The 20,537-nt window shown below is 61.1% G+C and overlaps 1 protein-coding gene across 1 annotated transcript; it reads left to right on the forward strand.

Moving 5' to 3' along the window:
- The first annotated feature begins 2,381 nt into the window (after nt 1-2,381).
- Nucleotides 2,382-14,746, forward strand: KLHL36 (kelch like family member 36). The gene is made up of 5 exons (XM_062177002.1): nt 2,382-2,457; nt 4,878-4,956; nt 8,913-9,986; nt 12,003-12,160; nt 14,067-14,746. The coding sequence occupies exons 2-5, from the start codon at nt 4,897-4,899 to the stop codon at nt 14,620-14,622; spliced, it is 1,848 nt and encodes a 615-aa protein (XP_062032986.1). The 5' UTR covers nt 2,382-2,457; nt 4,878-4,896; the 3' UTR covers nt 14,623-14,746.
- Nucleotides 14,747-20,537: the final 5,791 nt, after the last annotated feature.

Here is a 20,537-nt window from a genome sequence, read left to right on the forward strand (position 1 = left end):
CTTTCCTATCTTCTCATTCGTAAAGAGGCTAGCACATGGACAGCTGATGGCGATGTGGAGTTAGGGCCTCTGAAAACCCCATAGTGGAACTGCTTGACAGATCGAGTCATATCCATGGGGGCTCCGAACAGTGGGAAATTAAATCAAAAGATCAGCTTATCTTGGTGCAAAACACTTTTATTTTTTTAACAATTGATGAGGGAGAGTTTTTTTTTTTTAAAAGATTTATTTATTTATTTGAAAGAGACAGAAGGAGAGGCAGAGAGAGAGAGAGACAGAGAGAGAAAGAGAGAGAGAGGTCTTCCATCCGATGGTTCACTCTCCAATTGGCCGCAATGGCCGGAGCTGCGCTGATCCAAAGCCAGGAGCCAGGAGCTTTTTCCAGGTCTCCCACGTGGGTGCAGGGGCCAAGGACCTGGGCCACCTTCTACTGTTTTCCCAGGCCATAGCAGAGAGCTGGATCTTGAACTGGCACTCATGGGATGCCCGCGCTTCAGGCCTGGGCGTTAACCCGCTGTGCCACAGCACAGACCCCAGATGAGGGGGAATTTTTAACAAAATTTATTTATGTAGAATCATGGAGAGATCCCATCTGCTGGTTCACCCCTCAATGTTTACAATAGCCAAAGGGGTTAAAAGTGGGAGCCAGGAACTCAGTCCCAGTTGCCCGTGTGCGTGGCAGGGTCCCACCTACTCGAGCCGTCGCTGCTGCCCCTAGGGTGTTGCATCACAGGAAGACGGCATAGGGAGCAGAGCCAGGGCTCAGACCCAGGCATCGATACGAGATGCAGGCATGCCAAGCGGCAGCTTAACGCTGCACTACACACCTGCCCCAACGGCTTAAAAAAAATCTATTTATTTGAGAGTCAGAGTTACAGACAAAGGGAGAGAGAGAGAGAGAGATCTTCCATCTGCTGGTTCACTCCCCAAATACCTGCAATGGCCGGCAACAGGTTGATCTGAAGCCAGGAGCCTCTTCTGGGTCTCCTATGCGGGTGCAGGGCCCAAGCACGTGGGCCATCTCCTACTGCTTTTCCAGGCCATAGCAGAGCTGGATGGGCAGTGCAACAGCCAGGTCGCAAACCGGCTCCCATATGGGACGCAGGCACTGCAGGCAGCGGCTTTACCAGTTACGCCACAGCGCTGGCCCCTTGTTTTGTTTGTTTGTTTCTAAACCAGCACTACAGAGGCATATGCAAATAACATAAGATACCCTCCCTTTTTAAAAAAATGAGATTTATTTGAGAGACAGAATGAGCTCCCACCAACTGATTCACTCCCAAAACACCTGCTCTAGCTGGGGCTGGGTTGGGCTGGGCTGGGCTGAGGCCTGGAGCTAGGACCCCAATCCAGGTCTCCCACATGGGCTGCACGCCCAACATCACCACTGCCTCCCAGTGCACCAGCAGGAAGTTGGGACCCAGGTATTCCCGGGACAGAGAAGGAGGGGGAGGGAAGGGGATGTTGCTGGCATTTAGAGAGTGAAACAGCAGATGGAAGATCTCCCTCTGTGTCGCTCTGGCTCTGAACGAGATGAAAATAAACATTAAAAAAAAAAAAAAAAAAAAAGTCCTTGGCTGATTCATGGAGTTAGGAGACCACAAAGTACCCTCCACTCCCTCGCCCCGGGAGGCACCCCCTCTCTCCGCACTCCCCGGCCACGCTCTGCCTCCCGCCTGTCCTGCGCACCCCACATCCCACGCAGGCACGGGCGCGCACGGTGCGTGTCTGTTTGCGTGCGACTTCTTGGACTTGGAATCACCTCTGTGAGCTGCGTCCAGGCTGTAGCTCCACAAAAGCCTGGGCACCTTGGGGGCCCAGCCGGGAACAAAACCCAAAGTGAACCGTGCCGTGCAGCCTTCTCACGGGGCAGCCGGACAGGAAACCAAACTGAGGCGCAAACATCGGGCAGGGGTCCGCGCTCGCGCGTGGCGCGGGGCTGGCGTGCAGCGCGCGGGCCGTGGCTCCGCGCAGGGCGGTCAGCGAAGGCCCCACTGCCGCGCGGGCGGGGGACGAGGCGACGTGGCCATCAGGACGCCCCCGGCCCGCGCTCAGGTCCCTCCCGCGACAGCCGGCTCCTCGCCTGTCCCCTCCACGGCGCGTCGCCACGCCGGAGACGCGGGGACACCCGGGGCCCGTCCGGATGCGAGGTTGCGGCCGCCTCCGGAGGGTGCGTCGGGGGTCCCAGGCGGCGGCCGAGGGTGCGCGCCCAGCCCGCCCGCGCGCGCGCCGTCCGCCCCGGGCGCAGGCCCCGCCTCGCGCCGCCTGAGCCCACCTCCTCCCGGCCGCCGCCATTGGCCGCGCGCGCCGCCTCCGCCCTCGGCCTCGCACTTCCTGGCGGAGCCATGGCTGCGCACCCGGCCGGCCCAGGGGCTCCGGCGCCCGGGCCGCGCGGCGCCGCCAGCCCAGCCTCACCGCCGGGGCTGCCCGCACCGCGTCCGTAGTGCGTCCTTCCAGGTGGGCCTCCGCGCGCGCCCACCCCTCCCCGCCCGGAGCCTCCGCGCGCGCCGCCCTGGGGTGCCGGGCCGGGGGTGGGCAGGGGTCGGGGACTCCCCAGCGCCCGAGAGCCGCGCTCCCCTCCACCACCACCAGCGTCCCTTTGTGCTTGGGTGGGTGCGACTGGGCGCGCGGGGTAGGCGGGCTGGGCGCGCACCCTTGCCCGCGCTCCGTCGGCCGCGCGCGGGGAACCGGAGAGGCCGCCCCCGCAGGTGAGACAGGTGCGGCCTCTGGGGCTGCCCCCCGCGAGGGCGTAGGTAAAGGATCCGTGTCCCGCCGCGGGCTCCAGCCCCGGGCGCCACCCAGCTCCGCCTCCCTCCGCCTCCTCGCAGCCGGCTCGAGCCTGCCGGGCGGCGGTTGTGCGGGTGGTTCCGCCAGGGAGTTCGGGGTCCGAGCGGCGACATAGGTGTCCCCAGAGACCGTGCCAGCGAGACCCGGGACGGGTGAGTGCTGCCCGGCAGCCTTGCGGGTTTCAGCCGCTTCGGGTTCCTCCGCGCTGACGCCCGGGATCAGGATAGAGACCCGGAGGGAGCCGGGAGCAGAGATCCCCGGGACCCTCGTCCCGGACGTGGGCTCTGTCCCGAGGTTACTTCAAGACCTTATGCACCGGGGCCAGTGATCGCTGGGTGTGGGGATGGCCTTGACCCCATCCTCACCTGCCTCTCCAAAGCACAGGAGGCAGCGGGCATCCAACACCTGGGTGGACGTCCCCCCAAACCCCTGGGGATCAAAGGGGCCCGTGCAGCCCTGGGGCACTCTCTCTGGTTGTCTTGGCCTAGAACGAGCTTCTAGCGTTTGAGGGCAAAACAGCCTTGGCCAGGTGGCCAGGTTGGTGGGGGGTACAGCGGGGGGGCGGGGCACCTGCCACTTTGGCCTGTGTGACCTTGGGGCAGCCCTTCAGCACCCAGAGCGTGGGTGTCTCACTGTGGAAGCCATGGTGGCACCGGTCTCAGAGGGTGAAGGTAAGTTAGGGAGGTCTGGTATGCAGTGGGCACTACACAAATGCTGGTGTTTCTCTCTCTCTCTTGCTCTCCTGCTCTCTCTCAGCAGCCTGGGGGCAGTTGGGAAGCCTGGGGGTGGGTACAACTTGTTAAGATCACAAAGTGGCGAGTTTGTCCTGAGAAGTCTCCTTGTCCCTTGCTCCCCCCTCACCCCCAGGGGGTTGGACAGGATGGAGTGTGCCCGGATTCGGTCCTCCCCGGGGACGCTGGAGCCCCCTCCCTGTGTCCCGGATTATCTGGGAACAGGGCTGTCTGTTGTCACTCTGTTCTTTATGAGCGAAGGCTATCTGCTTAGGAAATAACAAGTTGCCTCTTTTCGTGAACTCAGCAAACCCTCCGTCCAGGTTTGTGCCCTTGTCTGCGGGGTCCTCACCGAGGTGGCCCCCATCCCCGGTTTCCCATGGTTCCTGCAGAGCCTGGCTCTGCTGTAAGGACTTGTTGGCATTTAAACTCTGACAGAAAGTTGAGCCAGGGGTGGGATTCAGAGAGCTTCATATACTTGCTCAAGCTCCAGGCGGGCCTGAGGTTCCCGGTGTGCAAACTTCTGTCTGTCTAAGCAGTGTAGCCTAGGGGTTAGGAACATGGACGCCAGCCTGGATTGGGATTGCAACCACCCTGCTGCTGCCTGCTGTGTGGACCCAGTTATCTCAAGGCTGATGGAAGTCTGGTATGCAGTCGGCACTACATGAATGCTGATTCCCTGCCCTCCCAGCCACAGTCAGGCTGTGGGGGGGGGAGGTTGCAGCTCTCTCCCCCCAGAAGGAAGGCTGACGATGTATCGTGCTGCTGGCTCTGGGGCTGAGGTAGGGATTAGATGAGCGAGGGCAGTGTCTAGGGTGTCCTGCACGCATGTTAGTCATCACACCACACGCGTAACCCCATGGTATGTTCCCAAGTGTGGCTCTCAGAGGCTGGGCCACCCTCAGCTGTCCATCACAGGGGAGGGCCTTGGTGTTAAGGCCGGACAGCCCCACGCCTGGTTCTCGGCCGTTGACCAGCTTCATGGCCGAGATCCGTCCACCTTAAGGAGGTGGCGTGATGTCAGAGCCATTGTCTGGGACGTCTGGGAGGTATAGCGATGGCTGTCGTGACCGTAACCTTGAGCTGGTCCACAGGCCTCGGTTCGGCCAGGCATCCACAGGTAGGTGTTTGTAGAAGCGATGCTGTCGAGTTTTAGGTGAACGGAACAGGGGTTACACATCCTAAACGGTTCTGACAACCTGATGGTCTGCCACTCCCAGTGTCACCGAGGTCTTGGCCGCACCTCCTCTCTGCCTCTCCCCAAGGTGCACCTGTCCCCCCTCACTGTCCTCGTCTGCCAGCCGTGCCCCGGGGACCCGGAGCTGCTGTTGCCTGCTCAAGATCCTGTTCTCGTTGCAGGGCCGCGCTCTCGTGTGCGATGGAGGGAAGCAGGCAGGCGCGCGTGTCTCGGCCGTACAAGATCAGCGAGTCTTCCAAGGTCAGTGGTGCGCGATTACCCCCGTGTCGTTTGCCCGACGAGGGTGCCGGGTTTTCTGCCGGCTGACCGTGGCTGGGGGTGAGGTAGAAGCGGGCGGGGGCCAGAAGAGCGCAGAGTGGGCTGGCATGCAGGGCCATCGGGACCCCAGGGCCAGACGCTGTTATCTGCAAGGTGACATTCCAGAGCTTCCTGTGCGTCACAGCTTGACTCACCTGTAGGAGAGGGGTGGGTCAGGATGAGAACCAAGGGGCTTCCATCCCCACCCGGGGGCACGGTGGCCCCAGGGCGAGGGCCAGGCGCTGCTTACCTGGATGCTGAGGGCCTGGTCGTGACCCTCTGGGACCCTAGGAGCCAGCAAGGGTGGGGTCCTCCTGGGCCAGGCTGCCAGCTCGTGCCACGCTGGCCCTGCGGTCACCCTGAGAGTGGGAGGGGGGCGTCTCATTAGAAGTACCCAGACCCGCACACCTGACCCCTGCGGGGACCAGGCAGCTGTCTTTCACCCCACTCCCCAGGCCCTGTCCCACCGCCGCAGATGGTGGGCGCGGGTAGCTGTGGTCTCGCTGGGAGCAGAAGGGCTGCTGCCCGGGGAGAAGGGGCAGGATTGCCCCTCGGCAGTGAACCTTGGTTCTTGGGCACGTGGAGAGAATTCACACTTTCTTTTTTTTTTTTTTTTTTGACAGGCAGAGTGGATAGAGAGAGAGAGACAGAGAGGAAGGTCTTCCTTTTGCCGTTGGTTCACCCTCCAATGGCCGCTGCGGCCGGCGCATCGCGCTGATCCGAAGCCAGGAGCCAGGTGCTTCTCCTGGTCTCCCATGCGGGTGCAGGGCGCAAGCACTTGGGCCATCCTCCACTGCCTTCCCGGGCCATAGCAGAGAGCTGGCCTGGAAGAGGGGCAACCGGGATAGAATCCGGCGCCCTGACCGGGACTAGAACCCGGTGTGCCGGCGCCGCAGGTGGAGGATTAGCCTGTTAAGCCACGGCGCCGGCCGAGAATTCACACTTTCTATGAATAAAACACATGTCCGCGTAGTGCGGGTTTCATGGAATAATGGGTCGGAAAGAGAAGTTTCTGAGAGTTTGGTCCTAATGTGCGTTTCCCGCGGGCACTCAAGCAGGCAGCCGAGTATCTGTGCTCACATTTGGGACGGGGGAGGGGCTGCTAGGAAAAATTAGTGGATGGTGTCTGGGGGTGATGATGGCCAAAGAGGGGGAGCCTGCTTTGGATCGAGAGGTCGACAAGCAGGATGGAGAGGCGCTCTGTGGAGACAGAACGGGGAGCCCCTGTGGTGTGCCAGGGAGGTGGCCCTCTGAGACTCCATCTCCCACCCCCGCTCGGCTTCTTCCCGAGCAGGCTCGCGCCGTGCCAGGCTGGCTCTCACAGAGAGCCCAGAAAGCTCCAGCTGCTGCTTCCGGAGCTGGGCCGCACCGTTGCCCTCTAAGCTCGGGGAACCCGTGACCCTTGGCGCCGGGATCTGGATCCTGGCTGGGTCTCGGGAGTGGGCTCTCTGCTCCTCGGTTGGTTACATTTCTGATGCTTGACTTACAGCACACCCATGTCAGAACCATGTCCTTCCTGTGTCTTAGACGTGAGACACCCACAGGTCAGCACCCGAATGGCAAAACAAGACCCTGCCTGACAGCCTCTCCCACCGCGGCTTCGCCTGCAGCTGAACTGGCTCCTGTTTATTAGGGTGGGGACTCGTGTGTGTTGGGCAGGAAGCCTCTGGGATGCTGCAGCGTGGTGCTGGCGGTCGCTCTGCTCGGCTTGGTGTGCGGCCTCCAGGTGCACGTGGTACCTGGAATGTGTGCGTCCACGCCGATGCTCAGTTCTGTGACCTCTCTGACGTCAGCCGCGGGCCTCGCCTTCAGTGATGGCCCTGAGATGGTGACTGACGCCGTGAATGGGCTTGGTGCCGTCCCAGACTGGGGTTGGGGTTCTGGGTTCCTGCTTAGCCAGCGCCCTGTCATTCCTCTGGGCCGGGTGACACTAGCCGTCCGTGCAGCTGTGCCGAGACACCACACGCAGGCTGTGGTCGGGACAGGTGGCGCATCCAGTGGGCCGGCAGTGTGGAGCCTGATGGCAAAACACAGCTGCTTTTCGCCCTGGCCTGGCAGCTGTTCGGGTTTCCTTGTCCCTGCCCTGAAGCCTGGGACTATGGCAAAACCTGGGGCTGTGTGGGGGCACCCAAGGGCCCACCTGGCGCCCCCCGCTGGCTTCTCACTCACCTGCGCTGTAGGACCTCTCCGTTTCCTGCCTTCAGTCCACACCCACTCTCCGGGGCCAGCATCCACAGACCATCCCCGCCTAAGTAGAAGCCAAGACAAGACAAGGCCAGCCTGGCTCTCCCTGAGAGGCCTGCAGAACTGCCCTGCCATGAGAGAGAGCCGTGGAGCCTTGCTCTCTGACCTGGGAGCCTCCATGTGGCAGCTGGCTGACGTCTGGTGCTGGCCTCTGCGGGGCATGGAAGGACCACGGGGAGTAAGGGATCTGAGTGACCAGCCCAGGAGGGCACGGGCCACACTGTCGCAGGGACCGTGTCGGGGAGGAGCTCGTGTTCCGGGAGGCGGACGCCTGAGACGCCCTCGGCTCCCATCTTCCCCCGGCAGGCTCAGTGCCCAGCCGGCTGGGGCCCCGCACGGAGCAGCCGCTCACTGGACGTTTTTGAGTGCTTTGTTTGGAAGGCTGAGGTTTGTTTGTGAGTAAAGGCGCACACGGCGTTTGCACGGTGACGCTAGCAACCCTCCAGGGCTGTGCGGCCCTCGTCCAGGCCCTGACACAGCTCCGCAGACTCCAGCGCACACGGCAGGGCCCGCGCTCCGTGGGTGTCGGCCAACTTGGATTGACTCACCGTGGTAGCTGGCGTTGATTCTCGTGTTCCCTGCGGTCAGAGCAGGGCTACCTCGCAGCCTGACCACTCAGGCCCTGCTGGGCTCTGCTGTGCTCCTTAGTCTTCTCGGGCCTCAGTTTTCCTCCTGTGGAAAATGGGGGTCCTAGCCGAGTTGCCCGCGGAGCACGGCGTGGCTGAGTCCCTGGGGAGACCCTGTTCCTGCACTTTGCATGGGGTGTGCACATATGTGTGCGTGTTCCAAGATGTTTTGCACCCAAATAGACTTGCCTTTTCATTCCATTTCCCGTGAACGTTTTGGACCCTGCTGGTAACCGGGGAAGCCATGTTTCCCAAAGCAGGGTCCCCAGAGCGCCTTAGGATGGGCAAGTGGGGCTCGGGCTCCACCACCTCCTCGGCCGAGCCGTAGACACGGGGGTGCCCAGTACTTTCTGAGACAAGGGAAGGCGAGGGTGGGCGTCGTCCTCCACAGCAGGGGACCTTTCTCTGGCTACTGTCGGGCCGGCTGCTCGCCAGGTCTGCCCATCAGCACCCGAACCCCGGGTACGTGCCGTTGTCCTCTGCTGTGAGCAGGGAGGGGCGGAGCACGGAGCGCCCAGGGCTCACCCACGGCCGGCCGGCTGGTGGGCGGCAGAGCTGGGATTCCCACCACGACCGCGGCTGGATTCCGCTGCCGTGCCCAGAGCGGTTCCAGCCTGTTGGTCAGGACAGGAAAGACGACGCTGGCTTTTCAGGAATGCTGTTGTGGAAGCCGTATTTGAGAAATAGGAGGGAGAGGGAGAAACGGGCGGGCATCCCCGTGCCATGACAGGCCAGTGCCGAGAGAGGCATCACTGGCCGATGTCACTGTCCATGGAAATGACTGCAACTTGGCACAGCCACGCAGTCCTCCGGGACCCCGGTCCTGTACACTGTGCATGGCTTACGGGGTCATGGTCATGTAGCACGTGGCCGTAGGAGCGACACGCGTGCACCCGGAAATGCCTTTCCTTGGGGTCTTTTATTCCCTGTTGTCTCCGCTTCCTGCCTTCCTTGACCTGCTGGTCACGAGCCCCCGCGGGTGGCAGGCCCCTGCCGGCTTCGCTCCGTGACCTGCTCCCTGTGTTGCAGGTGTACCGCTGGGCGGAGCACTCGACCACGGTGCTGCAGCGGCTGAACGAGCAGCGGCTCCGCGGCCTCTTCTGTGACGTGGTCCTGGTGGCAGACGAGCAGCGCGTGCCCGCCCACCGCAACCTGCTGGCCGTGTGCAGCGACTACTTCAACTCCATGTTCACCATCGGCATGCGGGAGGCCTTCCAGAAGGAGGTGGAGCTGATCGGCGCCTCGTACATCGGGCTCAAAGCCGTGGTGGACTTCCTGTACGGCGGGGAGCTGGCGCTGGACGGCGGCAACATCGACTACGTCCTGGAGACGGCGCACCTGCTGCAGATCTGGACGGTGGTGGACTTCTGCTGCGAGTACCTGGCGCAGGAGGTGAGCGAGGACAACTACCTGTACCTGCAGGAGCTGGCCTCCATCTACAGCCTCAAGCGCCTGGACGCCTTCATCGACGGCTTCATCCTGAGCCACTTCGGCACGCTCTCCTTCACGCCCGACTTCCTGCAGAACATCTCCCTGCAGAAGCTGTGCCTGTACCTGAGCAGCAGCCAGGTGCAGCGCGAGTGCGAGCACGACCTGCTGCAGGCGGCCCTGCAGTGGCTGACGCAGCAGCCGGAGCGCGAGGCGCACGCCTACCAGGTGTTGGAGCACATCCACTTCCCGCTCATCCCCAAGAACGACCTGCTGCACCGCGTCAAGCCGGCCGTGTGCTCGCTGCTGCCCAGGGAGACCAACTGCGAGGGCTTCATCGAGGAGGCCGTGCGGTACCACAACAGCCTGGCCGCCCAGCCCGTCATGCAGACGGCGCGCACGGCACTGCGCACCAACGAGGAGCGCCTGCTGTTCGTGGGCGGCGAGGTGTCCGAGCGGTGTCTGGAGCTCAGTGACGACACCTGCTACCTGGACGCCAAGAGCGAGCAGTGGGTCAAGGAGACGCCCCTGCCGGCCCGGCGGAGCCACCACTGTGTCGCCGTGCTGGGGGGCTTCATCTTCATCGCGGGTGGCAGCTTCTCCCGGGACAACGGAGGGGACGCGGCCTCCAACCTCCTTTATAGGTATGACCCCCGCTGTAAACAGTGGATCAAGGTGAGATTAAAGCCGGATTCTTTCTTTACTCTTGTGGTTTCCCCGCCCTGGCCTCGGCTTGCCCTTCCTCCTCTCGGGCCTTGGCAACCCTGCTGCTTCTGCCCGAGGTGGGACGGTAGAGTGAGGAGCGCTGTCCCTCCCCCACGCCTGCCTGTGCCAGCGAGAGCGGGGCCTGAGCCGCCGCTCTCTGGACCAGAGCTGGTCCTCACCACCCCCCCCAATGGAGCTCTCTGCTGTCTGACCCTGTCGCCGCCACCAGCCCCGCAAGGCAGGTGGAGAACGGAGTTTTCACTAATTTCCATTTGACACACATGGCCGCTCGAGGCTCGTGGCTGCTGCGTGGGACAGGCCCGTGGCTCAGTGTCCCCAAGTCTCAGGAGCTGGTTTGAGGGGGACACAGAGGCTTCCCCCGGCCCCACGGCAGGTGTCCTGCTGGGCCTGGCTGTGAGCCGGCATCCCGGCCTGGCTGTGCCGTAGCAGGGAAGTTCACACATCTCAGATTCCCCTCATGGAAGTACACGTGGAGGCCCGGGGTGGACGCCTGTTCATTGGCAAGCACCTGGCGAAGGGCAGCCGCCCCCTCCCTCCAGGACCACCTCTGCAGACCCCCGCCCACATGCAAGTCTTTGTACTCCCTCCTCCACGCTGTGGCTTGGTGTTGTCTGAGCTCCCACAAACGGAGAGCCTTCCTCCAAGGGTGAGACTTGCCCCAGGCAGAGGGTGCAGCCCCAGAGCGTGTCCTCAGGCTGGGCAGCAGCCCTGGTCCGGGGCCTCCTGTGGCTGTGCCCACTTGTGTGCTCTGCTGGGACTGTTTTTTTAAATATACATTTACATATTTATTTTGAAAGAGTTACGAAGAGGAGAGCCCGAGAAAGAGATCGTCTATCCACTGGTTCACTCCTCAGCTGGACGCAGTGGCCAGCTATAGGCCAGGTCGAAGCCAGGAGCTTTGTCGGGGTCTCCCACGTGGGTGGAAGGGTCCAAGCACTTGGGCCATCTTCTGCTGCTTTCCCAGGCCATAGCAGAGAGCTGGATCCGAAGTGGAGCAGCCGGGACTCGAACCTGCGCCCATGTGGCGTGCCGGCGCTGCAGGCGGTGGCTTTATCCGCTACGCCCCAGGGCCGGCCCCAGTCTGCTGGGATTGTTTAAGACACAGGCTGGGCGTCTGCGCTGCGGTCGCCTGTCCAGTCCCACTTCCTGCTCCGTTCACCTGGGCAGCAGTCCACGTTCGGCGTTCTTGCTTGGTGAAGGGGAGGAGAGGAAAGGGGGGTTTTATTTCTGGAAACCCCTAATCAGCCCTTCCGCACTGCGTGCTGTAGGATTCTAGTGCGTGAGGTCGCAGCGTGGCCAGGCGGGTCACCAGGCGGGTCTGGGGACCCGTGCGTCCCTGTCGCCAGCTCAGGGACTCAGGGTCCTGAGGGAACCTCGGGCTGCTGAGTGGCCCCTTCGGAAGCACCACCCCTTTTTTTCAAGCTTAGCCCCTTTTCCCCAATCCGCCTGCCCGCTGCCTCGCCCCCCGGGCCCAACATCCTGTGGGACATGGACGGAGAAAGTAGTGCTGGATGTTTTCTTTAAACCTCTACCTCCTCGAGTTACAAGGATTGGAGAATTTTATATTTTTATTGTATTTTTAAAAAGACTTTATTTATTTCAATGGTAGAAGAAGGGAGAGCAAGAGATGGGAGAGCGAGAGACGGGAGGGTGGGGGGAACCTGCCATCCTTTGGTGCGCTCCCCAAATGGCCACAATGGCTGGGGCTGGGCCAGGCTGAAGCCAGGAACCCCGGGTTCTATCTGGGTCTCCCGCGTGGAAACGAGGCCCAAGAACCTGGCCGTATTTCCCTGCTTTCCCAGGTGCGTTAGCAGGGAGCTGGATGGGAACCAGCGCCCATATGGGATGCCAGCATCATGGCCATTGTCTTAACCTAAGGCTGTGCCACCACGCCGGGCCCAGTGCTGGGTGTCAGTGCTGTCCTGGGTGTGGGGAAGGGAAGGTACAGGTGTCTCACCTCCACAGGTGGCCTCCATGAACCAGCGCCGCGTGGATTTCTACCTGGCCTCCATCGCAGACAAGCTGGTGGCCGTGGGTGGCCGGAATGAGAACGGCGCGCTCTCTTCGGTGGAGATGTACAGTCCCAGGACCGACTCCTGGTCCTACGTGGCCGGCTTGCCCAGGTGATTGGGGGTGGCACTGTCAGTCTGTGGGGTCCGTCCAGTCCACTTGCTCTCTGGGTATTTTGGCCTCCAGTTCCGGGGGAGCATTGTAAACAGCGCTGAGGAGCCTGGTAGCGGTGGAGGCGGGCCCGGGCTGTTGGACCGTCGAGAGCAGGGTCAGGTCTGTGGCCAGCATGGCCCGCTTTGGTCCCTGAGTCTTGGCGAGGGGGTGCTGGAGGTTCTCTCTGAACCTGGCAGGATGAGTTCGGAGGTGGGGGTGTGCATCCCAGGTGTCCGGCAGGAGCAGCTGCCTTCAGCCCGCTCTCTTGGTCTTTGGTCCCCGTGGGGGCGGGGATGACGGTGGCAATTGTGCCCCTTGCTGCCATCAGGCTGGCCGAGAGGCCGCCCACGAGGCCCAGAGCCCTCCGCGCTCCGCCCGGTCCTCCTGCCTCCAGGTGTGCGCACGCCGAGTGCGTCTGTCGCTGTCCCTCTCCGTGGCAGCCTTGCAATGCGACAGCCACAGGGGTCCCCAGGAGCTGGAGGAGCGCCCAGCGTTAAGGTCTCCTTCGGGCGTGGCTCCCGGCTCCTCCGGCTCTGTGTGACCCAGGGTTCCACGAAGCCAAGGGGGCGGTGCCTAGACACCGCGGCTGAGATGATTTCACAGGCGCCGAGCTCCTGGCGGCCTGGTGATGGCTCCTGGAGAGAGGCGGAGGGAGGCGCCCTGCCCACTGGGTCACGTAGACTAGGATGGCATTGAAGAGGCAGGTCACTGGGCCCCTCACCGGCCAGCCCTAGGCTGCCCTCCCGCACTGTCGACATGGAAAAGGGAAGCCTGATGTGGGTGAGGGCATCGTGGCCATTGCACTCTCTGGCTGGGCGCTTGCTTTGTGTGCCTGCAGCCCGCAGTGGGTGCTGGGTCCACAGAGCTGGAATAAGCACAGCCCATGGTCACCTGGGTTATCTGTGTCTCCTCGCGGGATCTGACTTGTTTGCAACACTGGGCCTTTAGGGCCCGGGCCGGAGCCAGGACCCTGCATGGAAACCTGTGCGCCCCGGGACTGTGCTTCCGTGTCACCCCATATGGGACTGTGTTTCCGTGAATGTCACCCCATAGCCGCTCCTCCCCACGCCCGCCCCAGCCGACTCACCGCGCTCCTGAGTTCCCATGCTGCCCTTCTGCGGCTTTTTTTTGTAAACCTTTGTTTTTCTTTTTTCCCCTGTTCAGTGGACTTGAGCTTTTAGAGCAGTTTGAGCTTCGCAGAAAACGGAAGGGAAGGTGCCGAGGGTGCGGGCATTGGCTGAGTGGTTACTGAGCCCGTGTGGGTGCAGTGTCAGTACCCAGAGTGCGCCCCGCTGTACGTTAAGGTTCGCAGGGTTCCCATGGTGTTGCCATTCTGGTGACGTCATGACGACGTGTACCCTCCCGTGTAGTCCCACTGCCCTAACCGCAAACCCCGGGCGCACCTGCACGTCCCTGCTGCCCCGCCCTGGCAGCTGCTGGTCCGTGCTGTCTAGCTTTGTGTCTCCCAGCATGCATCACAGCTGGAGCAGCGTGACGCATTCCCCTGTGGTGGGAGGCTCGGTCAGGTACACGTGTGCCGGGATTGCACGTCGTCGTCATTGCTTTCAGCTCCAAGAAGGGGCACAGCTCTGTTGCTGCCCCCACGTCCCAGCTGGGAGAGCAGAGATGCAGAGAGGGGCAGAGCTGGGCTGGGCGTGGGCGGCTGACCGTAGGGCCCCTGGTGACCCACCCTGCCACGGCTATCAAGTGTGCACGGGCTGCCTGCTCCCTGCGTTACCTTAGATCCTCATGACCTTGCTGGGGGCCCACTGTCCCCAGTCTGCACAGGTGAAGACAGGCCCAGCCTCCCGGAGGACGAGCCTGGCACGGCACTGAGCTCCCTCCCTGTCCGTGTCTCTGCCGCAGGTTCACGTACGGCCACGCCGGCACCATCTACAAAGACTTCGTGTACATCTCCGGTGGCCATGACTACCAGATCGGCCCCTACCGCAAGAACCTGCTGTGCTATGACCACCGCACGGACGTGTGGGAGGAGCGGCGGCCCATGACCACGGCGCGCGGCTGGCACAGCATGTGCTGCCTGGGCGACACCATCTACTCCATCGGGGGCAGCGACGACAACATCGAGTCCATGGAGCGCTTCGACGTGCTGGGCGTGGAGGCCTACAGCCCGCAATGCAACCAGTGGACGCGCGTGGCCCCGCTGCTGCACGCCAACAGCGAGTCAGGCGTGGCCGTGTGGCAGGGCCGCATCTACATCCTGGGTGGCTACAGCTGGGAGAACACCGCCTTCTCCAAGACGGTGCAGGTGTACGACCGCGAGGCCGACAAGTGGAGCAGAGGCACCGACCTGCCCAAGGCCATCGCCGGCGTGTCGGCCTGCGTGTGCGCCCTGAAGCCCCGGCTGGAGGACAAGAAGAAGAAGGGCAAGGGGAAGCGGCTCCAGGAGCGCGGCCAGTGAGCGCGCAGAGCGGGTGTAGACCGGCGGCAACTCCCTAGGATCCCGAAGACATTATGTACTAGGCAGCAGCTTTTTTTACTTTTATGATTCTGGATATTTCTATGATATCATAGTAACCGATTAAATATTCTATATAACTTTACGTCTTATCTTGCTTGACTACTTAGATGCTTAACCCTGGGCCCAGGCAGGAAATACCCGCTCCCGTCTGCACGGGCCCTGCACCCTGGGTGACCCGTCACCATCCCTGTGTGTGCCAGAGTTCTTGTAGTGAACTCGGCGGCAGGGGGGGGTGGTCAGTGACTACTTCTGATGCCCTGGCCCGAGCCCTCCCGATGCTGGCTGAGGTACAGGAACTACAGATCCCTGGGCCCGGCCCCAGAATGCTCAGGCCTGAAGCTGCGGGGGTGGGGGTGCTTGGAGGGGAAGGGGCTGCCCAGAGGCCCCTGTGGCCGTGCCTGGAATTCTGAGCGTCAGCCGTATTTGAGAATCGCTGGCAAAGTCATAGGTGTTTGTCTCATCAATGGGGATGCAGGGACCCCACGGCAGGGGTGGGCCAGGGAGCCGCCCTGGGCCTCCAGCTCCCTGGACCTGTTGCCAAGGAGCTGTTGCCACAGAAACCCCCTGTCACATGACTCAGACTGCTATACGCTCCCCTGTTCTGGCCAGTGAGGTTCCTGAGCTCTAAAAGGTTCCAGGTAACCAAGAGAGAAAGTGGCGCGGAGTTCTTGGAAAGCATGAATCTAATGCCTGCTCTGTCCCCTCCGGTTCCCGATGAACCCGCTGTCTCGTGGATGCTCCGAGCGCCCAGACCTACCTGCCTTTGCCTCTCAGGAAAGGGAGCACCCTGGCATCGAAGCATTTGCTGTGGTTCTAGTCCAGAGAAGCCACGGCAAGCCCCGCCCCGCACACAGACGGGCTGGGGTCTGTGGGCCGCGCCCCAGCTACCTGCCACTGCCGAGCGGTGTGCGGCCACTGGGAAGCTTCTTCGACGGGTCCTCGTCTGCCCCCCGCGTTCCTGCAGCCAGCGACAGGATGGGATGCAGAATGGCCAGGCTTCTCCACCTGGAGACCCTTGAACCTGCCTGGCCCCGCCCAACTCCTGCAGGCAGTGGCTGGCCCAGGTGCCAGTCAGAGGGCTCCCCGTGGCTGCGTCAGGCAGGCGCGGGGTCGGATTTACTCAGGAACCAGGGAGGGCACCTGGGCAAACAGATTGCAGAGCAGGGTGCGTGTGCAGGTTTAGCGTCCACGCGGACGTCACCTAGGGAAGACCTCTCTCCGCTTGGATTCCCAGCTCCTGGGTCTTGCCCCTGCACTTTATCTCCCTTCTGGGTTTGCTGTGACGTGGATGGGTCTGTTTCTGTCGCAGCCCAGGGGGAAATGGAAGCAAAATGCGAGTTGAAAGCTCCGGTGCCTAAGCTTCCTGTCTCTGTTGGCGGCTGGGGGAGCGGGTGTGCCTTTGTAGCCGGTCACCTGCCCGGGGAGTCCCCAGTGGCTTCTAGAGGCGTCCAAACAAGCAAGCCCACACGTGGGCACGCCAGAGGCCCTGATGAGTCCTGCACACATGGAACCTTGCATCAACCCAGCGTTAACAAACTCCTTCGAGCCCCAAGCTCATTTTATTCTCTCGTACCTGGTTCCAGCCCCCAGGAAATGCGTTCTGCAGCATGCCTGCGGGCTTCGGGACAGCTCACTCCTTCCTGTTCATGGCGACGTTTGTAACTCAGAGACCCTGTGGAAGGCGCGGTGTTGTCTGGGAGGCCTGTTCTCCTGAGCACTGCCCGAGCCAGGAGCAAACGGGCAGTCGTTCAACCAGAATCTAGGGGCAGCTCGCGGGGCGCGGGGCGCTGTTGACCTGGGCGGGAGGACAGCCGCTGGCTTTAGCCTCAGCAGCTCCTCTGTTTGCTGCAGGGGCTTGTCCCGCACAGGAGGGAGGGGCTCGCCTCTGGTAGTGTCTGCGGGGTGTGCACACCCTGACCTATTACCGCGCGGTGCCTCTCCCGCTGCAGTTTGTAGTTCACGTGGCTTAGACGCCCGCAGTGCTGAGGCGGACGCATCCCTGTAGGGCGAGGATTGAGGAGTCCCCTCTTGTACACCCATTTCGCATGGCTGGTGCTGGCCACGCCGCAAAGGACAGGTTTTGAGCTTGCTGGGGTGAGGGAGAGGCCGGGAGAGCCAAGGGGGCTGGTACCTGGGCCACGTGTGTGTCGCCCATGTTTTTGTTTCTTTGGGGTTTTGTTCTTGTGGGTTTTTTTAAAATTTTATTTATTTGTTTGAGAGTTGAAGTTATAGACAGTGGAAGGGAGAGACAGAGAAAGGTCTTCCTTCCACTGGTTCACTCCCCAAATGGCCTCAATGGCTGGAGCTGCGCCGATCCGAAGCCAGGAGCCAGGAGCTTCTTCCAGGCCTCACACACGGGTGCAGGGGCCCAAGCACTGGGCCATCTTTCACTGCTTGCCTAGGCCATAGCAGAGAGCTGGATCTGAAGAGGAGCAGCTGAGACACGGACTGGTGACCATATGGGATGCCAATGCCACAGCAGTTGATTAACCTACTGCACCACAGCGCCAGGCCCTGTTCTTGTTTGTTTGTTTGTTTGTTTGTTTTATTGAGAAGGAGAGATAGAGAGCACATTCCTACCTGCTGGTTCACTCCCCAGGTGCCCACAACAGCTGCAGCTGGGCCAGGCCGAAGCCAGGAGCCAGGAACTGAATCCAGGTCCCGGGGTGGCAGGGACTCGGTTGCTCGGGCCATCGCCTGCCGCCTCCCAGGGTCCGCATTAGCAGGAAGCTGGAGTCAGGAGTGAGGCAGGGCCTCGAACCCAGGCACTTGGGTATGGGGCAGGGCGTCTTAACTGGCATCTTAATGCCCCACGCCCACGCCGTTACCGCTTTATGTCGGAAATTCACTCCCTCTGCCATCCAGCTGCAAACGGGAGGAAACAGTCTTTAACCCAGACGGGCAGAGCCGGGCGCCGGACAAGCAGGTGCACATCCACAGAGCCGGAGGCTGAGGGCCTTGGGCTGGGGGCAGCCACGTTTCCCGCCGTTGTCAACCTACTGAGATGCTCCAAGGTGCTCCGTTCAACCTTTGAGAATACCTGTATATTTTCTATCTTTTGAAATAAACCTGGGGGCCAGCATCGTGGCTCACTTGGTTAATTCTCCACTTGCGGCGCCAGCATCCCATATGGGTGCCGGCTTCTAGTCCCGGCAGCTCCTCTTCCAGTCCAGCTCTCTGCTGTGGCCCGGGAAGGCAGTGGAGGATGGCCCAAGTGTTTGGGCCCTGCACCCGCATGGGAGACCAGGAAGAAGCACCTGGCTCCCGGCTTCGGATCAGCGTAGCTCCAGCCGTAGCGGCCTTTTGGGGGGTGAACCAACAGAAGGAAGACCTTTTTCTCTCTCTCTCTCACTGTCTATAACTCTACCTGTCAAGTAAATAAAATTTTAAAAAAAATGAAATAAGCCTGGCAGGCTTTCGATTTTCCTCATTTCTAGAGGATTCCAGCCATCAGTTCGTGTGAGGCGTAGGTTTTGGATTCGGTCCTGGCCAACACTGGAACCCTGGGAGCTCCCGACGTGTTAAAAGACAGCAGGGAGGGAGGGGAGGAAACGCGAAATGCGAGGACCCTGGGCATTCGTGGACGCAGGCTGCCTTGTCCTCGGCGCTCCGGTGCATCTTCAACCCCTGTCGTTTCGGGCAGACCCAGGCAGGCTTCCCAGGCTTGGAGCACAGTCAGGTACGTTTATTCCAGATGCCCCTCCCCATGCCTTACTGATACGGTGACCTCCTGGTGACCTGCAGAGACACCAGGCTCACTCTAAGGCTCTTCCGCGTGGGGTGACAACCAAAGGGCTAAGCCCATCACCCTGAGGCCCGCAGAGCCGGGAGTGAGCTCTGGGTGGTTCTCAGTGGTGTAGGGAGTGGAGGAATCCCTGCCACACCTTGGAGATTGCCCGCCCGCCTTCTCCAGACCTTGATGCTCCATGGGGTGGGGCTCGGCTCGCACCTGCCCAAGGAGCACCTCAGGGCTTCCGCCTGCACCCTCAGCCTGCTGGCCCCAAACCCGCAGGGGCAGCCGCAGCTGGGATCTCTGGGAGAGGGGCGAGGGAAGTGGCCTCCTGGCCTTGGGGATAAACCCTACAGGATAGGGTGGCCCCCACAGGTACCTGCAGACCCAGACCTGGGCCCCTGCCAAGCCCTGAAGTTTTAGTTTTTTAAAAACTGTTTTTGATACTTTTTTGATACAGTTTGCTACATACCATTTTGTAGAATGCCTGCTAGGGCTTCTACCTCCTCCACCTCCAGGCCCTGGGCTTGTGCCGAATACAGATGTCCTGTGGTCAGCGCTAGGGTCTCTCCTGTCACACACGGCTTGTGAGTGTGAGTGTCCTGGGCCCCCACCTGACCCCAGAGGGCACTACCTGGCGAGGACTCCGCTCCCTCCCAAGCTTCTGCAGACCGGGAGATGCCCCAGACCTCCTCGGGCCGTCTCTTCTGGAGCACAGGTGTGGCTAGGGCCCTGGTCTACTCCCACCCAGCCCCACGGTTTAAAGACTCAGCGGCTGCCCTCAGCCAGAGACTGCGGTGTTTTCTCCCTGGGTTTTGTCAAATGCATAGAACTTGTGGCTTCTGAGGGTGCACTGGGGTCTCTTGAACTCGTCCTTAGGTTGCCTTAATTAGGAGCTGAAGGAATGGACACATTTCCCTGCGCGGGGCTGGGAACCCTCCTTGTAGTTTCCTTTGAGGAAAAGAATCAGCTTTTCCCAAGGTGCGTGGAGCCCTCAGCACAGGTTGGTTTGTGCTGGAAGAAGGACTTGTGTCCTTTGGATTGGCCTAGGTTAACCAACAACCACCGGTCCTTGTCAAACTCGGCTAAGATGTCCGATGATGGGTAACGTCAGTGTGTTCTGGCCACGAACTCGTTACTGCACTCTGTAATTGTGTTTTAATTCATCGTTTTGTGCTGGTAATTTTATGGCTTTCAAAGTTTTTCTGTGTCTTACCTCTTTTTAATTTTCTGCACGTTGCTTTTTTTTTTTTTTTCCTTGTTTGTTTTCAAGAGCATTCAATTCTTGAAACACATTAAAATAATTTGCCTGCTAGGGTCTGGCTTATTTTATAATCCCATCTCTAATCTTGTGTGGTTATTGTAATGCTCTTTATTTGTGTTTTCTCTGCCCATACAAAAAAGAACCCCTTGCATGTTGAGCCTAAATATAATTTAGAAATTAACCACACTTCCTCTCCGTGCGACTGGAGGCTGGGACATATCCAGTCTGCTTCCATTGTATCTCTAATTACTGTGTTTATCCAGGAATTCCATTCAGTCCCTTGATTGCCACACTAAGTCCCTGTGACCTGAAATGAAACTGTTTGCCTGTAATTGTGTCAATTGGGGTAATTTGATTAGAAAAGAAAACAGAAGCTGGGGGAACGTGGCCTCCGACAAGTGACGCATCAGGAAGACGCCTAGAACGCTGGCAAGACCAGGGAGAGGACGGCTGCTGCCCAGGGCGGGGGGTGGGCTTGGCACGGCCACCAGCAGCCAAGCCCCATTGTGGGCGGGCCCCTTCCCCCGTGTCCCTCGGCCACTCGGCCCTGGGAAGGTGGAGGGGGATCCCTGGCTGGGGATCATCGCTCCTGGACGCTGCATGGCACTCTGCCCCGAGCCACAGTGGTGTTCCCTTCCAGGACCGTGGTGGACGCCAGGCCCTCACCTGGGCTCTGAGTTCTGCTTCAAAGAGTGGTGGAGTGGACGTGACCCTGCCCGCTTCCCAGCCTGGAGGGAAAGCCACGTTTCGTGACCTGCCTATGGTTTCGGATCTCGTAGACGAGATGAGCCCTCGGAGGCTGGTGGCAGGGTGGCAGGGTGGCGGAGGTGAGAGCAGGGAGGAGGAACAGGACACCCTCAC

The sequence above is a fragment of the Lepus europaeus genome, chromosome 19 (assembly GCF_033115175.1).
Source record: "Lepus europaeus isolate LE1 chromosome 19, mLepTim1.pri, whole genome shotgun sequence".
Taxonomy (NCBI): domain Eukaryota; kingdom Metazoa; phylum Chordata; class Mammalia; order Lagomorpha; family Leporidae; genus Lepus; species Lepus europaeus.